Source organism: Xenia sp. Carnegie-2017, unplaced genomic scaffold (assembly GCF_021976095.1).
Source record: "Xenia sp. Carnegie-2017 unplaced genomic scaffold, XeniaSp_v1 HiC_scaffold_22, whole genome shotgun sequence".
In the NCBI taxonomy this organism is placed as follows: Eukaryota; Metazoa; Cnidaria; class Anthozoa; order Malacalcyonacea; family Xeniidae; genus Xenia; species Xenia sp. Carnegie-2017.
Genome location: NW_025813485.1, coordinates 14,283,051 through 14,298,920, shown reverse-complemented (window position 1 = coordinate 14,298,920; position 15,870 = coordinate 14,283,051). Strand labels below are relative to the sequence as shown.

The 15,870-nt window shown below is 35.0% G+C and overlaps 2 protein-coding genes across 4 annotated transcripts; both read left to right on the top strand.

The window, feature by feature from the left end:
* The first annotated feature begins 203 nt into the window (after nt 1-203).
* LOC124446704 (probable thiopurine S-methyltransferase) lies at nt 204-5,245 on the top strand. Of its 2 annotated transcripts, none has more exons than XM_046997560.1 (8): nt 204-312; nt 3,250-3,342; nt 3,493-3,616; nt 3,801-3,853; nt 4,006-4,083; nt 4,346-4,434; nt 4,743-4,790; nt 4,969-5,245. In XM_046997560.1, exons 1-8 carry the CDS (start codon nt 284-286, stop codon nt 5,091-5,093), a joined length of 639 nt encoding a protein of 212 aa, XP_046853516.1. In that variant the 5' UTR covers nt 204-283; the 3' UTR covers nt 5,094-5,245. The 2 variants fall into 2 exon arrangements, with proteins under 2 accessions (XP_046853516.1, XP_046853515.1); XM_046997559.1 differs by lacking the exon at nt 204-312 and adding an exon at nt 642-903.
* A 580-nt stretch (nt 5,246-5,825) lies between these two features.
* On the top strand, nt 5,826-15,194 carry LOC124445616 (solute carrier organic anion transporter family member 4A1-like). Of its 2 annotated transcripts, none has more exons than XM_046996356.1 (10): nt 5,826-6,183; nt 9,603-9,849; nt 10,160-10,351; nt 10,939-11,291; nt 11,553-11,955; nt 12,067-12,241; nt 12,327-12,474; nt 12,827-12,984; nt 13,226-13,440; nt 14,148-15,194. In XM_046996356.1, exons 2-10 carry the CDS (start codon nt 9,663-9,665, stop codon nt 14,327-14,329), a joined length of 2,013 nt encoding a protein of 670 aa, XP_046852312.1. In that variant the 5' UTR covers nt 5,826-6,183; nt 9,603-9,662; the 3' UTR covers nt 14,330-15,194. The 2 variants fall into 2 exon arrangements, with proteins under 2 accessions (XP_046852312.1, XP_046852311.1); XM_046996355.1 differs by lacking the exon at nt 5,826-6,183 and adding an exon at nt 7,608-7,776.
* Nucleotides 15,195-15,870: the final 676 nt, after the last annotated feature.

The window sequence follows — 15,870 nt, the reverse complement described above, 5'->3', positions numbered from 1 at the left end:
AACGTTTGCCGATTCCCAAAGCTCGAAAATTTGATTTAGGTCACAACTTTATCCATATTCCAGGTGTTACGTACATGGTGTGCTCGGATTAAAATTGCATGCCATCTTTTCAGCATGGTGTTATTGTTACGGCGACAATATCAAGTGTTATCGGCTTTTTGTGCTTTTTTATTCGTTTTTCTAACTTTGCTTGAATCATACTGTATCTGTATGATCTGTATCTGTGTAGTCGTCCGTCGTCGTTCCATATTGGATAAATGGATGAAGGGACATATATCGTATCATGCTTACAAAGAATTCTGGATCATTGAGGTGTGACTTGGCATCAGTTTTGATCACTTATTACACATCAATAGTTTTTGAATTTCGACAAATAATTCCTCACAATTGTCTGAAATTGAAAGTACGTTTAAGAAGTGTATGATTATTGAAGATTTTTGAAGTATAGCTTCTTTGATGGCATAGGTTTGCGAGTTTTATGTTACCTGTTAATATTTTCAGCACGAGTTATATAGAAATGTAAACTCGTGTTATTGTATTGGGCTGACCTACTCCTATAGTCATAGTATAGCTTCTACTGCCTTAGGAGTATTTCAATTAAAGAATTATCATATTCTGAAGTAAAGCACCGTGACGGTCTTATTCAATAGAAGTCGGTCGATTCACTCGATTGGGGGTGATTTTATCGTTCGATCTCTTTGATATTTTTTGTCCTTGTGTGAATCTTCAGGGCGGTCGTTGTACACAGCGTTTTAATTATTAAGTAATTTGCCGAAATAGCCAACCAGAACCTTGAACAAATAAAATGTCGGGCGCAATTGCATTGCAATTTGAAGATTGGGAAAGTGCATGGGCGACAGCCACAAGTGGATGGCATAATTGGCATTTATCTCACGTTAACACGTAAGCTAGCTTTCACGACTTCAAGTCTGTAGAAAATTAATCTATGATGTCTGATGAGACCAAAAATGATAGGCTTTATTACAGCTTGTAATTAGTTTGGTTTTCACTTGCCAAATTTAGAATTGCGCATTTCAAGTATATTGACATTCCAGGTAGGAAAACTTGTATCGATTTCCCTAAATGGTATAGCCAACAGCCGAGGGCGTATGAACACTAGCTGCGAGTGAGTTATAATTCGAAATAAGTTGTGAGCTTTTTCACACAAACCCTGAATTAGACTCAGTTCATGAATTCTTATCATAGTTACAGACTTAATGTTTCATATAGAATATATACCACTACCTTATATCTGGGGTATTAAGTTTAAAAGCAGGTTGGCAAGCAAGCGTCAGCAATGTGGAATTATGGATTGCTTGATAAGTATGAGCAAAGCAAAATTTAGGTGCAAGATGTAGCTTTAAATTGTGTAGCTCAGTAGCAGCTAGTGAGTGCAAGTTTTCCAATCTGGTTGTTATTCATAAGGGAGGGTTTTCTAAATTCCAACCCACTTCCAAAGTTATTTATATCTGTTGAACTTAATACAGTAGAATTTTGCAAGTTGAACTAAATCCAGTACATCCCCTTTCTTCCTTTCTCCATGTGAAAACTTTACTGAGCTGCAGATATGTTAATGGCAGAACCTTTTGTATTCATAAGACTATCATGTACCTTTAAATTTGTGTTAGTAAGTTTTTTTATACATTTCTGGCATCTTCACTGCTATTGAACACATGCAGCATTTCTACCATTGCCATATTGATTACACACTTCCCTCATTTAATACATATTCCCTTATTGACAGGAATATGTAGGCAGGATTTATGACAAGGAAGGTGAAGTCACCTAGAGCATGACATAATATAGCTTTCAATTTAAACTTGTTGTGAAAATGGAGGATCAAGGCATTGCCCCTTTGCTCCTCTTGGCTATTCTCCTGAATCAGTACCATTTCTCTTTGTGGCTACCACTTATTTATTAACAACCATTCTTATATTGGCCAGCATTTGTCTTGTAGACTATCACATCTCTTGTCCTCCACCTTTGTTACTAACTGTTACTATCATTCCTGATTCAAAAGGTCACATTCCTTCTGTTTTGCTGTTTATCGAGTAGTGGAATAAAAACATCACCACTATGGTATCTTACACTTGAAAAATAAATATATTCGACAGAGTCTGTGATGTTTTATTTCAGATGTTATATCTTGCCAGTGGTGATAAGCCAGCCTTTTTCTCCTGTTTTGCAATATTGTAGTGTTCATTGACTGAAAAACAATATAATTAATTTTCTGAAAATTTATTCTTGACTTTGCTGAGAAATTGGCAAATAGCAGCAATAACAATTCAGGAGAGCTAATCAGGGCTGCGGAGAAGAGGGCAAGGGGGGCCCCCACTTTTCATAATCTCTTGCTTTGTATAGTGTAAAAGTGTAAAAATCCGCCCCAGGGAAATACTTACATTTTATAAGTATGGATGTTTAACACTATTTGATGTCTCGCTTATGTTCCACTTTCATTTTTCAGTTCACGTTAAATTGATCAATTATAGCACGTTTAGACAGATTGCCGGAGTACGATATCCTGGTTCGGGCAAAAATCTGCAGGCCGTTCACACTACGTAGTACCCACTAGCTTCGACTATTTATAATTTCATGTTTTTCTTTGTAAACAAGTTTTGAAACCGTGTCGTGAAAACGTGCTTCTCTGTACACGTTACTCACGTGTCGTCGTTCAGATTGGTGCCCGTGCCTGAGCACCGTACTCGTGTACTACCTATTTTCGTGGTGCCCAGACTCGGGCACTATCAAGATGTTGTGTTCACATTGGTGCCCGTGCCTGAGCAATCAAACAAATTTTGTAAATTGAATGATTACTGATAAAACTGTTAAAAAGAACTTTGCTATACTGGGAACAACAATCCGATTCTGGGACCTTCTTTGCCCCACCCCACCCCCTCCCCACTTTTGAAACCTCTCCGCTGTCCCTGAGCTTTACTTAATTCTGTACGGCCATAGGCAGCCCAAAAAATCTCTTAGCTAGCTAAATTGTATTAACGAACGATAACTCTCCCCATTTCATCGTAACAGACGTACCGTGCGCAGCAAACTTTGTATTAATTGATTATATATATTTTAGGAAAATATATTTTAGTGAATTTTTGGGCCGCCTATGGCATAAGCTATAGCTATGTTGAATTTAAGCTTTTAACATAGCTAAAGAAATGATATAGACATAAAAGTTTGAATTCGACTTTTTAAATTGCCCACAACCTTGAACACTGATGCAACTTCCCATCATTGTTATTTTAGAAACTTAAAAGACAACATTGAATTTTTAACGGATGGTAAAAAAGCTTGCAAAATCTTGGTACCATTCTGTGGCAAGACACTTGATCTTTTATGGTATCAGTAATTTAGTTCATGCACATTTATTTAATTACATCTTTATGATCAACTTGAACAGAATGAGAACAGCTGTGACATGTCTTTATATGAGCGAATAAAGTTTTATTCTTGTTAATCTCAGTGTGAGAATATTTTTGTTTTCTTTAGGCTTGTTGAAAATGGTCATCATGCCATAGGTGTTGAACTAATTCAAAAAGCTGTTGATGATTTTTTTCAAGAAAATAAAATATCATTTAAAGTGAAAACGGTGGATGGTTACCAATGTTTTGAGGTTATTGTTAGAGTAATTTCTTCATTGACATTTATTTGGTAAAGACAGCTTCATGAAATCAAATAAAGAATTGTGCGAATATTGTGAAGAGAACCATGGTTAGGGATAGTACATCAACAAAATTTTATGCACGAGAATGGCGTAATTGGTTGGATTTTTGTATTTTGTTGCATATTTTTTATAGGCTTTTGATGGAAAGTTAACAATATTTGTTGGTGACTATTTCAAATTAAGCAGGTTAGGTTATGTCGAATTATCTTGTCAACAAACATGTCAAACAAGGATGTTTGCGAATTTTTGTTTGGCCTTAGTGACTGCTTTGAAAGTGCATTAATTTACGTGTAAAACAAAATTCAATTTCCCATGTATAAATGAGGAAATTTCTCTAGTTTGCTTATAGGTGGAAAAGTGGATGGCATTTGGGATTGCAATGCTTTAGGTGCTTTAGTACCAAATGATTGGGACAGGTGAGTTTGATTTGTAGCTGAAAACGTTTTGTGAACATTATGCTCTTGTGAAGCTTTGGTTTGTATTAATAAAAATTTAATGTTCACTTTTTTAATGCTAACAAAAAAATTGAAAATAGTCCAAATACTTTCAAAAAAGGTGGCAGAACGGCACGTTTTGTTGTTTACCTTTGTTTAGTTTTTAGTTTAGTTTTTAGTTTTGTTGTTTACCTTTGTTTGTTCAGACATTGGCGTAGTTTATTCATTAAAATTATAATTGCAGGCATCTTAAGACGTCTTTGGAACTTCTTGATCCCTCTCATGGTCGAATTTTGATTCAAGCTTTTTTATATGACGATAAAGCACATCCAGGTATTATTTTGTAGATTTCTATGTAAATTTTGCTTTTGTGTCGTTGTAAAGTTGCTTAAAGAGTTTTCTGTTGTTCTTTGGGTACAATAAAACTAAAGAAAGCAGCTAATTTCATTGAAAAATGATGAGTCTATGTATAGCCAGAACTTTTCCTTCGAAATTTTAACTTCAAAAATTAAATAAAAAATCTCGTAACTGCTTCATATGTGTTGTTTCATGCGTTTTATTGATGTGCGTTAAAGTCCGCTTTGTAAAAGTTCTTACGTATAGGCAACGTTAAGTGGACTTGACATTATTCACTTTTTCAGAGGGCCCTCCATGCTCTGTTTCAGAAGAAGAGCTAAAACGTCGGCTTGGTAAGTGTTTTTTCGTTCATTTTTTGTAACATTTCATTTGCGGTTTGGCTATTTATATGAAAACGTTGTAGCCTTAAATAAGATTGTGAAAACATCTATAAAAGTCAGTTCTTTGTTTTTGTAATAAAATTAGTTTCTAAAAACTTGCTGTAGTCGTTTTGACGATGTTCTTATTCAGGAAGTGAATATGAGGTAGAGTTATTGAGCAAAAGATCAGATGAGGTGGCGCGTAAACGATTCCGATTCGAATTATCCTGGCTATATGTCTGTCTTACTGGAATAAAGAGGAAACTGTCTGCGTAAATATTTCAATATCCATTAAAGTGACGTTTGGTCGTTATTTTTATAAATGCTTCATTGTCACTTCGCATTCTCATGAACATTCATATAGATCTCAATAAATCGATACTGTAAAAAAGTACTATGGAAAGTAAAACAAATCGGTTTAAAAAAAATATTGTGTTCTTACTATTCAAGATAAAAAAGTACAGAGAAAATCGATCATATTTTTCCTGAATTTCAAAGAAATTGTCAGACATATATTTATAAGCCACCACAAGTCAACAACTTCTTCTTACCCTCAATCTTTCCCATAGTTTTAGCTACCAACATGTTTTTTGTTGCACATATAATGATTTTTTTATCAAATCTTATTTTCAAAAAGATTTCTCATTGGCTGGTTTATTTCATTTTGAAGGCTTTTAGATACTTGACATTTTAAAATTTCTCGTTATACTTTAACAGACTAAAGCCTCGGTCACACTGTTCGATGATAATGATAACGATAAACTATAAGGAAGTTCCATGGTCACATACTAACGATAAATCGTTATCGTTATCGCTGCAATGTGACCGCACATAAGAGTTTGAATAACGAGCGATTTTTTGCATCGTTATCGGATCGTTATCGGGTGCAGTGTGACCGAGGCTTAATAATATCATATTTTGTAATATCCGAAAAATTCGATCTGGTCTTCGACGTTTTCTGGCTCCCTAATTTTGAAAATTAGTTTTTGGTCATTGCTTTAACAATATTCCAGGTGTTACATGGTGTGTTCTGATTAGAAATGCTTTCCAATTTTAAACATATTGTTATTGTCTCGCGTTTGTTATAGTGTTATTTGTGCGCGTTTATTAATTGTTCTCATTTGCTTAAATCATATTTTATCTGTGTAGTCGTGGTTTCATATTGAATAAAGGAAGAAATACACATCATTCGTTGTGCATAAAATTCTGGGAATTCTGGGTCATTGTGAAAGAATTAATTGAAAAATACCATTTCTAGCTAACTGGGGACTACTAAGAAACAAATGATATTAAAGATGATGTCAATGTCATTTGGAAAGGAGTCAATGGAGAGACTGCTTTGGATGGAGGCTCTGAACGTTTCTAGGTAAGTTTATAGATTAATCATTAATGACATTTTTTTGCAAGTTGCATTGTATCTTGTCTACTGCAGTTGAAATGGATTGTGACTAATGGCTGAGGAATTTTATAAGAAGCAAAAATAAGCAACCTCATCATCATTCAACAGTAACAAGAAACTTGTATTTATAAGTAAAACATGTCTTCAGGGATATTGGTGATTAAATGTTCCGCAAACCGAGTGAGGTTTAGTAAAAGTCTGAGGGCGCAGATTGAGGGAGGTTTAGTAAAGGCCGAGTGCGCAGATAGATGGAGGTTTAGTGAAAGTCTGAGGGCGCAGACTGAGGGAGGTTTAGTAAAAGTCTGAGGGCGCAGATTGAGGGAGGTTTAGTGAAAGTCCGAGGGCGCAGATTGAGGAGGCTTAGTGAAAGTCCGAGTGCGCAGACTAAGGAGGCTTAGTAAAAGTCTGAGGGCGCAGATTGAGGGAGGTTTAGTGAAAGTCCGAGTGCGCAGACTGAGGGAGGTTTAGTAAAAGTCTGAGGGCGCAGATTGAGGGAGGTTTAGTGAAAGTCCGAGTGCGCAGACTGAGGGAGGCAGTAAAAGTCTGAGGGCGCAGATTGAGGGAGGTTTAGTGAAAGTTCGAGGACGCAGACTGAGGGAGGTTTAGTGAAAGTCCGAGTGCGCAGACTGAGGAGGTTTAGTGAAAGTCCGAGTGCGCAGACTGAGGAGGTTTTGTCAAAGTCCGAGTGCGCAGACTGAGGAAGGTTTAGTGAAAGTCTGAAGGCGCAGACTGAGGAGGTTTAGTGAAAGTCCGAGGCGCAGACTGAGGGAGGTTTAGTGAAAGTCCGAGGGCGTAGCCTGAGTGAGGTGTAGTAAAAGTCCGAGGGCGCAGCTTGAGGGTATTGTGCTTTCAAAGGACTTGCCAAAGACATCATGCTATTAACCTTTTTCATTAAGCAGAATTGAAAATGATTCAGCCGTGGGAAAGTTAAGGTGCAAGCTGAAGCAATTTCTACATGACGAAAATAAAATTTTAAAACAATATAGGCGTAATGTTTTATGGATGATGGATATTTAGTCTAATCGTCCCTAATGAAGATATTGATGATGGATATTTAGTCTAATCGTCCCTAATGAAGATATTGATGATGGATATTTAGTCCAATCGTCCCTAATGAATATGTTGATGAGGGAAACACGTCACTAAACGTCCCTGTGATAACAAAAGATCCTGAAGCAACCATGTTATTACTCAATTTAACGCTCTTCGTGACCAAATTTGCCTTGTTGGTTGAATTGTGTTAAAATAAACTGATTACTACTTACGTGAACTTTAAGTGTTTATGATAAAGTGTTTGGGAACACATCAGGTTTTACTCACAAAATGGGATCATTTTAACAAGCGTGTGTAGCAATTCAAAAATTATTTCTATGACAGTTGAATTTGTTTAATAAACAATTCATAGAATTATCATACTCTTCTGATGGCATGCTGTCGAATATTACATTACACATCAAATATCACATTACGCGTCTGTTGTCTAAACAAGGCACTGCGTCGATAAGATATTTTTTCAGATCAATGTCCTATTGCCTCTTAAAGTGCTTGTGAAGCAAACTGGTGAGTACTTTGCATCTTATATTTAGTATGCCATTTTGGCGCCTTTTTAACATTTAGCTGTTGTTATAAAAATTGTCATATACAGCCATTTACTCGTGATGAATTACAAGGTAAGAAAAAAATCTGTTCCACTAAACTGAATGTTATAATAAGTCAAACTTAAACTAGGATCCCAATCTCGTTAATTTGCTTTTTTTTTCAGATGATAGCTACGCATTCCTATTATTTCTTCGTCTACCTTTTGCAATAGCGGGAAATTTTTATCTGTAATTCTGCGATGACTGATTCATCAATAAATGATAGTTTTTGGCTACTTCAAATATGGATCACATTCTGCTGATATATTAGCTCACAACTGCAGTGTTTAAGGGTTGCCAAGTGCTAAATTATGTTGTTTTTTCTTGCTAAATCTCTCTCAGTATGCGATAAAAAATGTAAAATCTCAACAATGCGTATAAAGATAAGAAAACCATAAAATTAACAATGAAAGGAGGTTATAGGTTGACGACGGTTTGATACATAAGAAAAATTTGCGCATTCCCTCACGTTTACTGCGCGCTTTACACTCTATTATACTCTGCTATACGCTGTTATCTTTTTATTGTGTTTGATTTGCCGTAACTTTCTATTTTTCATTCATTTTTACATTTAAGTAAAAACCTTGTTCACGAGAGTAGATTAAAAGCATGTTGACTTTCTACCAATTCCTTACATAAGATTCCACGATTTTTTGTTTGCCAAATATTGTAAAGAAGGAAATGTTGAAGAATGCTTTGCATTGCAATGTCATGAAGTAATTATAACGTTTTTTATAGACGGTCTACTGATCATTTGTCAAAATTTTAAACGTATTTATAGTATGTCAACATGCGTAGCATACTTGAGTGGCGAGATAATTACATTTCGCTTGTCTACAGCTCAGGAACAACCCACTTTATTTTGTATGATTACTTTGTTTACCCAGCAAACTTCCTTTTTTTTTCTTCATGTACCCATACAATCGCTTGCATAATGTATTTGCGTCGCCATAATCACCACAGGGGTTTATACAGTCAATCATTATACTCAGCTGGTACAAAGAACGTCTTTCATCATTTGCTTTATTGGAATGAAAATTTGTAAAAAATGAGGAACAAACAATTCTAAAATATGGTCATTCACCAAAGACTACTTTAGACATATCGTCATTTTTTCAATGTCAAGAGCGTTCTTCACTTTTTTTTATGGGAAGACTTCCTCCATCTTACTCGATGCTTGTAGCTAGCCTTTTCCACGTGTTTTGCAAAATTTTTCGTTTTGATCATATTGATACATGATCAAATACACGAGTTCAAGGAATTACGAATTTTTATTTTATAATTTAAACCACAAAAATGATATGACTTTTGATAATACAAGGTTGACGGCGAACCTTTCGCCTTTCACTATAGAAATAACGACAGTGGAATTTCAGGCTGTTTTACATAAATGAAAAACATGGCATAAATTGGCATTTCATGCGTGATTTTCATCATAGTTCAAACCGGAACTGGTCTTTTTTCATGACATTCAGTTTTGTTTCAAAACATTTCGCAGAGATACAATAAAGTTAGTCTGCATGCATCCATCAACGAGGTGTTAGGATTAAAATAATGTGAAATATGCAACAAAACAGAAAGTATAAAACAGTTTTGCAATGATTTCTTGCTAAAATATGGATAAAATGTTATATTTTATGAATGATTTTCAATTTTAAATCTGCGTGCATGTAAAGATGTTTATACGACTATATACGTGATGTCAAATCTGTTTATTTAATGTCATTAATCTTAATCCTTTTATCACAGGGTTAATAGTTTAAAACACAAAATACATGGTGTAGTAAAGTCGACCAAAAACAAATACGTATGGAAAAGAACAAGACTATCGTTGTTGTCAATGGGAGTAGTGCAAGTTTGTTGTCATCAAATGATAAAAGGACAACAAAAGAGACTTTCGCGTTTGGATGGGGAAAGTTTCGACCAAAACAGCTGAATTTCTTGAACTCATCCGTCTGGTTTATTATTATCTTCGGCGTTTATAACACTTTTCAAGGTTTAGAATTATAAATAATATTTTTTTGTCAATTGATTTATGATAACAAACATACAGCCCTCAGAACAGCACGTTTTTTCTATTATTTTTGCGTAGCTATGTGGAGGTGCATCTTCCAATATTTTTTTTATTTTTTCCCACAAATTTGACCATAATAATTATTGGTAAAATGGTTAAGATGGTAGATCATTTGAACAAGTTGTTGTCAATATATATGGATACATTTTCCCCCAAAGAATACTATATTGGATTAATTTGCTGTGATCTAATCTTACTTTGTTTGTCAATAAGCAATTGATATTTTCTGTAGGTATTGCTGCCTGGGCTATGCCTAGCCTTGTGTTACCAAGCATTGAACGACGATTTTCCTTCTCTAGTAAGGAATTGGGAATAATTTCAGCTGCTAATGATGCGAGTGCTTTGATAGTGATGATATTTATAAGTTTTTATGGCGATTATTGTAACAAGATAAGATGGATGGGTTATGGTGCTGTGGTTTCTGGTACGTCTTGAGCTTTTTTGAAAAGTTATTAATAAACCCAAAGTTTTTATCCTCGTGCTTTGCAACAATTAAAAGCGTTAGTCACGGTTTTCGTGAACGAAAATGTACTTGTGTATGGATTTTATGTGGGGTTTTTTTCCTAAACATAGCATAGAGTATATTTTGTAGATCGATAGTCAAACAATCATGAGAAGTATTTTTGACTAATTTTTAAATTATTTTGCGTAGATTTATCTAGCTAAAAACTTTGACACAAATTATTTTCCCCAATGCGACGAATGACTAAAAAAACCTTAATTTATGAACTCAGCTGGGCTGTCCTATAGCTATATGCAGTGAATGAAGAACATAAATTATTTACAGAATTAGAATTTCATCATCTCATCAAGAAACTTTATCATCTTATGGCTGCTTTTTGTTGATTTCATTCTCTGTTCTATTGAGCATTGCCATTTTCATACACCCTATACTATACCAACATGGCCGCTGATATATCACATGAAATCACTCAATTGAAACTTATTAAATTATTTTATTAGATGTTCGCACTTTATTTTATAAAAATATTTTTCTTATTTACTTACCAGGTTTTGGTATCACGATGTTTGCATTGCCGCATTTCATGATTGGACAATATCGACCTGTCAGTTCATTCTCTGGTGGTTTATGTAATACTGGAAACCAAACAGTCGCACATTGTTTAACTGGAAATTATGGAGGAAACTGGTACTACCTAATTGTGTTTATCATTGCTATGTTGATAATGGGAGCTGGAAATGCTCCATTGTTTTCTTTATTCATTGTTTATCTTGATGAAAACATTAAATCAAAATCTTTCCCATGGTATCTTGGCATTTATAATGCAACACAATTCATTTCACCTGGAATTGGATATCTCATCGGGGGAAAGTTTCTCAGTATATATGTACACATATATCAGGTGAATGTCAACGTTTTATTATGTAATCTTACTTATTTGTACAGATAAACTGTTAACTCATATTTGAACTTTTCGTAATTGTAACTATATTGCTGATTGTGTAACAAACTCGATGATTAGGAGAGGGGGGGCATATTCATATGTGCATCAGTGCATGCTCTGCCGTATTAAGTTCCTTTGAAACCATTGTTTTCTAAAGAGACATGCGTATATGAATTTGTGCCCCCCCCCCATGTTGCTTAATGTGATCTTTGTTCATAGCCCGATGGATTTAAGATGACACCACGTGATCCGAGATGGATTGGAGCGTGGTGGATAGGATTTCTTGTTTTTGGTGTACTCACTATGCTTTTATCCATACTTATGTTTGGTTTTCCACGTGAGTTGCCCGGGGCCAAAAAAAGAAGATTAGAATACAAACGTGAAGGCTTTCTTAATGCAACAAAAAATATGAGCATACCCAGCTTAAAGAGTCTTCCATCTGACTTAAAAGAGCTTTTAAAAAACCGTACGTTTGTTTTTAACACTCTTGGCATGACATGTTTGGCATTTTACGCTGGTTCAATAATGGTTTTCATGTCGAAGTTTCTGCGAGTAAAATTTGGCTTGGATCCTGCAAAATCTGGATATTATCTTTCATTCGTGTCAATATCTTCAGCTCTGGGTTAGTTTTCCTTTAAACAACTTTTTTAATGGTATTTCAGTAATTTTACATTGTGCAAAGGAGTGCTCAAATCAACAATGACTCTATTTTTTTAACTTTTTTTTGTTGTAGTTGGTAACTTTGTTGGTTCTTATATTGTCAGAAAGTTCTCTCTCAAAACGTCGTGTAAAAACGCAGCTGCAACATGCTTGATTTTACACATTTTTGCGATTGGTGGAACACTGATATTCTTAATTCCGTCATGTCAAAATATTCCTTTTGTTGGCGTTTCTGTGGAACATAACAGGTGATGTGTGCTTGTCTTGTTTGACGTGGTGAGAGACGAAATCGAACGGCATCTGTTCTTCTAACAATTTACTTCTTTCATACAGTCAAAGCATAGGAGGTGAATTGTTAAAGTATAAATGTAACGCGGAATGCCGTTGCTCATTAAAGTCATTCTCTCCAATTTGTGGAACAGATAATTTAACGTATGTTGACGCTTGTCATGCCGGTTGTAAAACAGTACTTCCAAACAAGGTAGGAAAAAAAAATACGAGTTTCATTTTTTATAATGACATAAAGAGTCAGGGAAGAACAGCAGTAAAAAATATCAGACTTTTTTATTTCAAGTTATAAAATACTTCGTTCCCTACTCCAGAGGTCGTTCTTTACCTGTTTTTATTCATAAGCGCTATATACGTTTGTCTATCTCCTCATAGGTGTTTGATGAGTTTTTGATTGCATCCATTTGTTAAGGTCGAGTCAATGCTCGACTTCTTTTGTACCATCGAGTAATTAAATTTGTTTGGTGGAAAAAAGCGTTAACGTAGTGTTCTTGCTACTAAATTAAGGTCATGATTGCACAAGTTTATTAAAAACTGTTTTTCAGATGTACGCTAACTGCTCATGTATAGCTGGCAAAGGAGAAGCAAAACCCGGATACTGTAATCGTAAATGTGAAAATATTCTTTTTTTTGTGTTTCTTTCGTTGATGGCAAGCGCTATACGTCTCGCTTCATTGGTCCCGACAAGAACAGTCACACTGAGGTCAGCTTTCAGCAACAGTTATCGGCATTTTAACGCCTTTTAGATTTAAGCTGGACGAATTCCTTACAGCAAAGATTAAGTTGAGATATTTGTCACGTTTTGCAGCTTGCCTAGATGATGCAATTTAGCATACCTTATCAAAAATTAACAAATATAAACATAAAAAGAATATAAGAGCAATTAAAGTTAACTCTCATCCTGATCTAATTCATAGATAACGATCATTTTGTTTTATTTTAAGATGTGTTCCAGACAACAAACGAGCATTTGCCACCGGTGTAAATTATATGGTATTTAAAACATTCGGACTGCTACCTTCCTCGGTCATACTTGGACATATTGTGGACAAGTCGTGTAATTTATGGCAGAATTTTTGCAATAAAAAAGGAAGATGTTTTGATTATGACATCCCGCATCTCAGTCTCAATATTAGTATTTTTGGAGTTGCTTTATCTGGTATGTCAATTGTACATGTCATGTCAGCAGTATATCTAGAAAAGACGTCAGAAGATTTTAATATTTTTTAGATGTATACAAAAACGTTTTCCAACCGACAGTTTGAGGGGGAGGGGGAATGATAAAACATTCTCTAAAAAACATCTTGTAAACTCAAGATTCGCGTTTGATTTGCAATAGACGAGATTTTAAAGCAATACTTTGATTTTATTTCAAAGTTATTGATAGACCATTATCGTTGCCGTTGGCTTGATGTCAGAACCTACATCATGGTCAGAGAAATAGCTTAAATCAAATTTAATAACATTTACAACAAATTTGATATGACGAAAATTTTAGCTTCGTGGACTTTTTGGGCTAGAAGTGACTCTGCACAGGATGTGACGCAAACGGCAACACATGCAACGAAAATATAGCTTTCGTCAAACTCAATAAACATGTTATTGCAAACTTCTTAAAAATCCGCACTAGAAGTTTAAGATGCCGCATAGGTGTATACATTACAAATGTTTTAAAGTCGATTTAGTTATACAAAGAAGTTATTGCACTGACCCTGATATGGTCACTTTAAATTTTGCCTCTTGCAAATATAATCTTGACTTTACAAGATGATGTTTTTTGGAGTATGTTTATCATTCGTTAGATGTTGACTACATCATTCATTTGGTGTTTTTTTGTTAAGCAACTTGTTTTTAAAATATTTTTAGTATTGACAGCATTCTTCTATTGGTTATCCTGGTATTTTTGTAAATCGTCGAAAACTGAAAACGTCTATTGTGAGGGTAATCAATGTACGCCAAGTGAAGAGGAAAAGAAAACAAAAGATCCTAGTTTCAAACACGAAAAAGCAGATATAAAAGAAGCAATGTCCAAAACAACGAAATTTTAAACTTGCATTTTTAGTTTGCATAATTTACGAAGCTTTTCAACTTATATATTTTCTTGCTGCACATTTTAAACTTAGTTTGAATGTTCGCACTCATTGTTGTTCGTATAGCGACATTAGTAACGCACTTTATTTTCTGTTTTCGATCATATTTTTCCTGAATTTCAAAGAAATTGTCAGACATATATTTATAAGCCACCACAAGTCAACAACTTCTTACCCTCAATCTTTCCCCATAGTTTTAGCTACCAACATGTTTTTTGTTGCACATATAATGATTTTTTTATCAAATCTTATTTTCAAAAAGATTTCTCATTGGCTGGTTTATTTCATTTCGAAGGCTTTTAGAGACTTGACATTTTAAAATTTCTCGTTATACTTTAACAGACTAAAGCCTCGGTCACACTGTTCGACGATAACGATAAACGATAAACTATAACGACAAACTGTAAGGAAATTCAATGGTCACATACTAACGATAAATCGTTATCGTTATCCCTGCAATGTGATCGCACATAAGAGTTTGAATAACGAGCGATTTTTTTGCATCGTTATCGGATCGTTATCGGGTGCAGTGTGACCGAGGCTTAATAATATCATATTTTGTAATATCTGAAAAACCCGATCTGATCTTCGACGTTTTCTGGCTCCCAAATTTTGAAAATTAGTTTTTGGTCATTGCTTTAACAATTTTCCAGGTGTTACATGGTGTGCTCTGATTAGAAATTCTTTCCAATTTTAAACATATTGTTATTGTCTCGCGTTTGTTATAGTGTTATTTGTGCGCGTTTATTAATTGTTCTCATTTGCTTAAATCATATTTTATCTGTGTAGTCGTGGTTTCATATTGAATAAAGGAAGAAATACACATCATTCGTTGTGCATAAAATTCTGGGAATTCTGGGTCATTGTGAAAGAATTAATTGAAAAATACCATTTCTAGCTAACTGGGGACTACTAAGAAACAAATGATATTAAAGATGATGTCAATGTCATTTGGAAAGGAGTCAATGGAGAGACTGCTTTGGATGGAGGCTCTGAACGTTTCTAGGTAAGTTTATAGATTAATCATTAATGACATTTTTTGCAAGTTGCATTGTATCTTGTCTACTGCAGTTGAAATGGATTGTGACTAATGGCTGAGGAATTTTATAAGAAGCAAAATAAGCAACCTCATCATCATTCAACAGTAACAAGAAACTTGTATTTATAAGTAAAACATGTCTTCAGGGATATTGGTGATTAAATGTTCCGCAAACCGAGTGAGGTTTAGTAAAAGTCTGAGGGCGCAGATTGAGGGAGGTTTAGTAAAAGGCCGAGTGCGCAGATAGAGGGAGGTTTAGTGAAAGTCTGAGGGCGCAGATTGAGGGAGGTTTAGTAAAAGTCTGAGGCGCAAACTGAGGGAGGTTTAGTAAAAGTCTAAGGGCGCAGATTGAGGTTTAGTAAAGTCTGAGGGCGCAGATTGAGGGAGGTTTAGTGAAAGTCCGAGTGCGCAGATTGAGGGAGGTTTAGTGAAAGTCCGAGTGCGCAGACTGAGGAGGTTT

Excerpts from the sequence above, each read along its gene's own strand:
- LOC124445616 (XM_046996356.1), top strand. The coding sequence starts at position 9,663 with ATGGAAAAGAACAAGACTATCGTTGTTGTCAATGGGAGTAGTGCAAGT. Across the intron at positions 11,292-11,552 it reads TATATGTACACATATATCAG|CCCGATGGATTTAAGATGAC; the intron begins GTGAATGTCAAC and ends CTTTGTTCATAG. Across the intron at positions 13,441-14,147 it reads TTTTGGAGTTGCTTTATCTG|TATTGACAGCATTCTTCTAT; the intron begins GTATGTCAATTG and ends AAATATTTTTAG.
- LOC124446704 (XM_046997559.1), top strand. The coding sequence starts at position 806 with ATGTCGGGCGCAATTGCATTGCAATTTGAAGATTGGGAAAGTGCATGG. Across the intron at positions 4,084-4,345 it reads GTACCAAATGATTGGGACAG|GCATCTTAAGACGTCTTTGG; the intron begins GTGAGTTTGATT and ends TTATAATTGCAG. Across the intron at positions 4,435-4,742 it reads TGACGATAAAGCACATCCAG|AGGGCCCTCCATGCTCTGTT; the intron begins GTATTATTTTGT and ends TCACTTTTTCAG.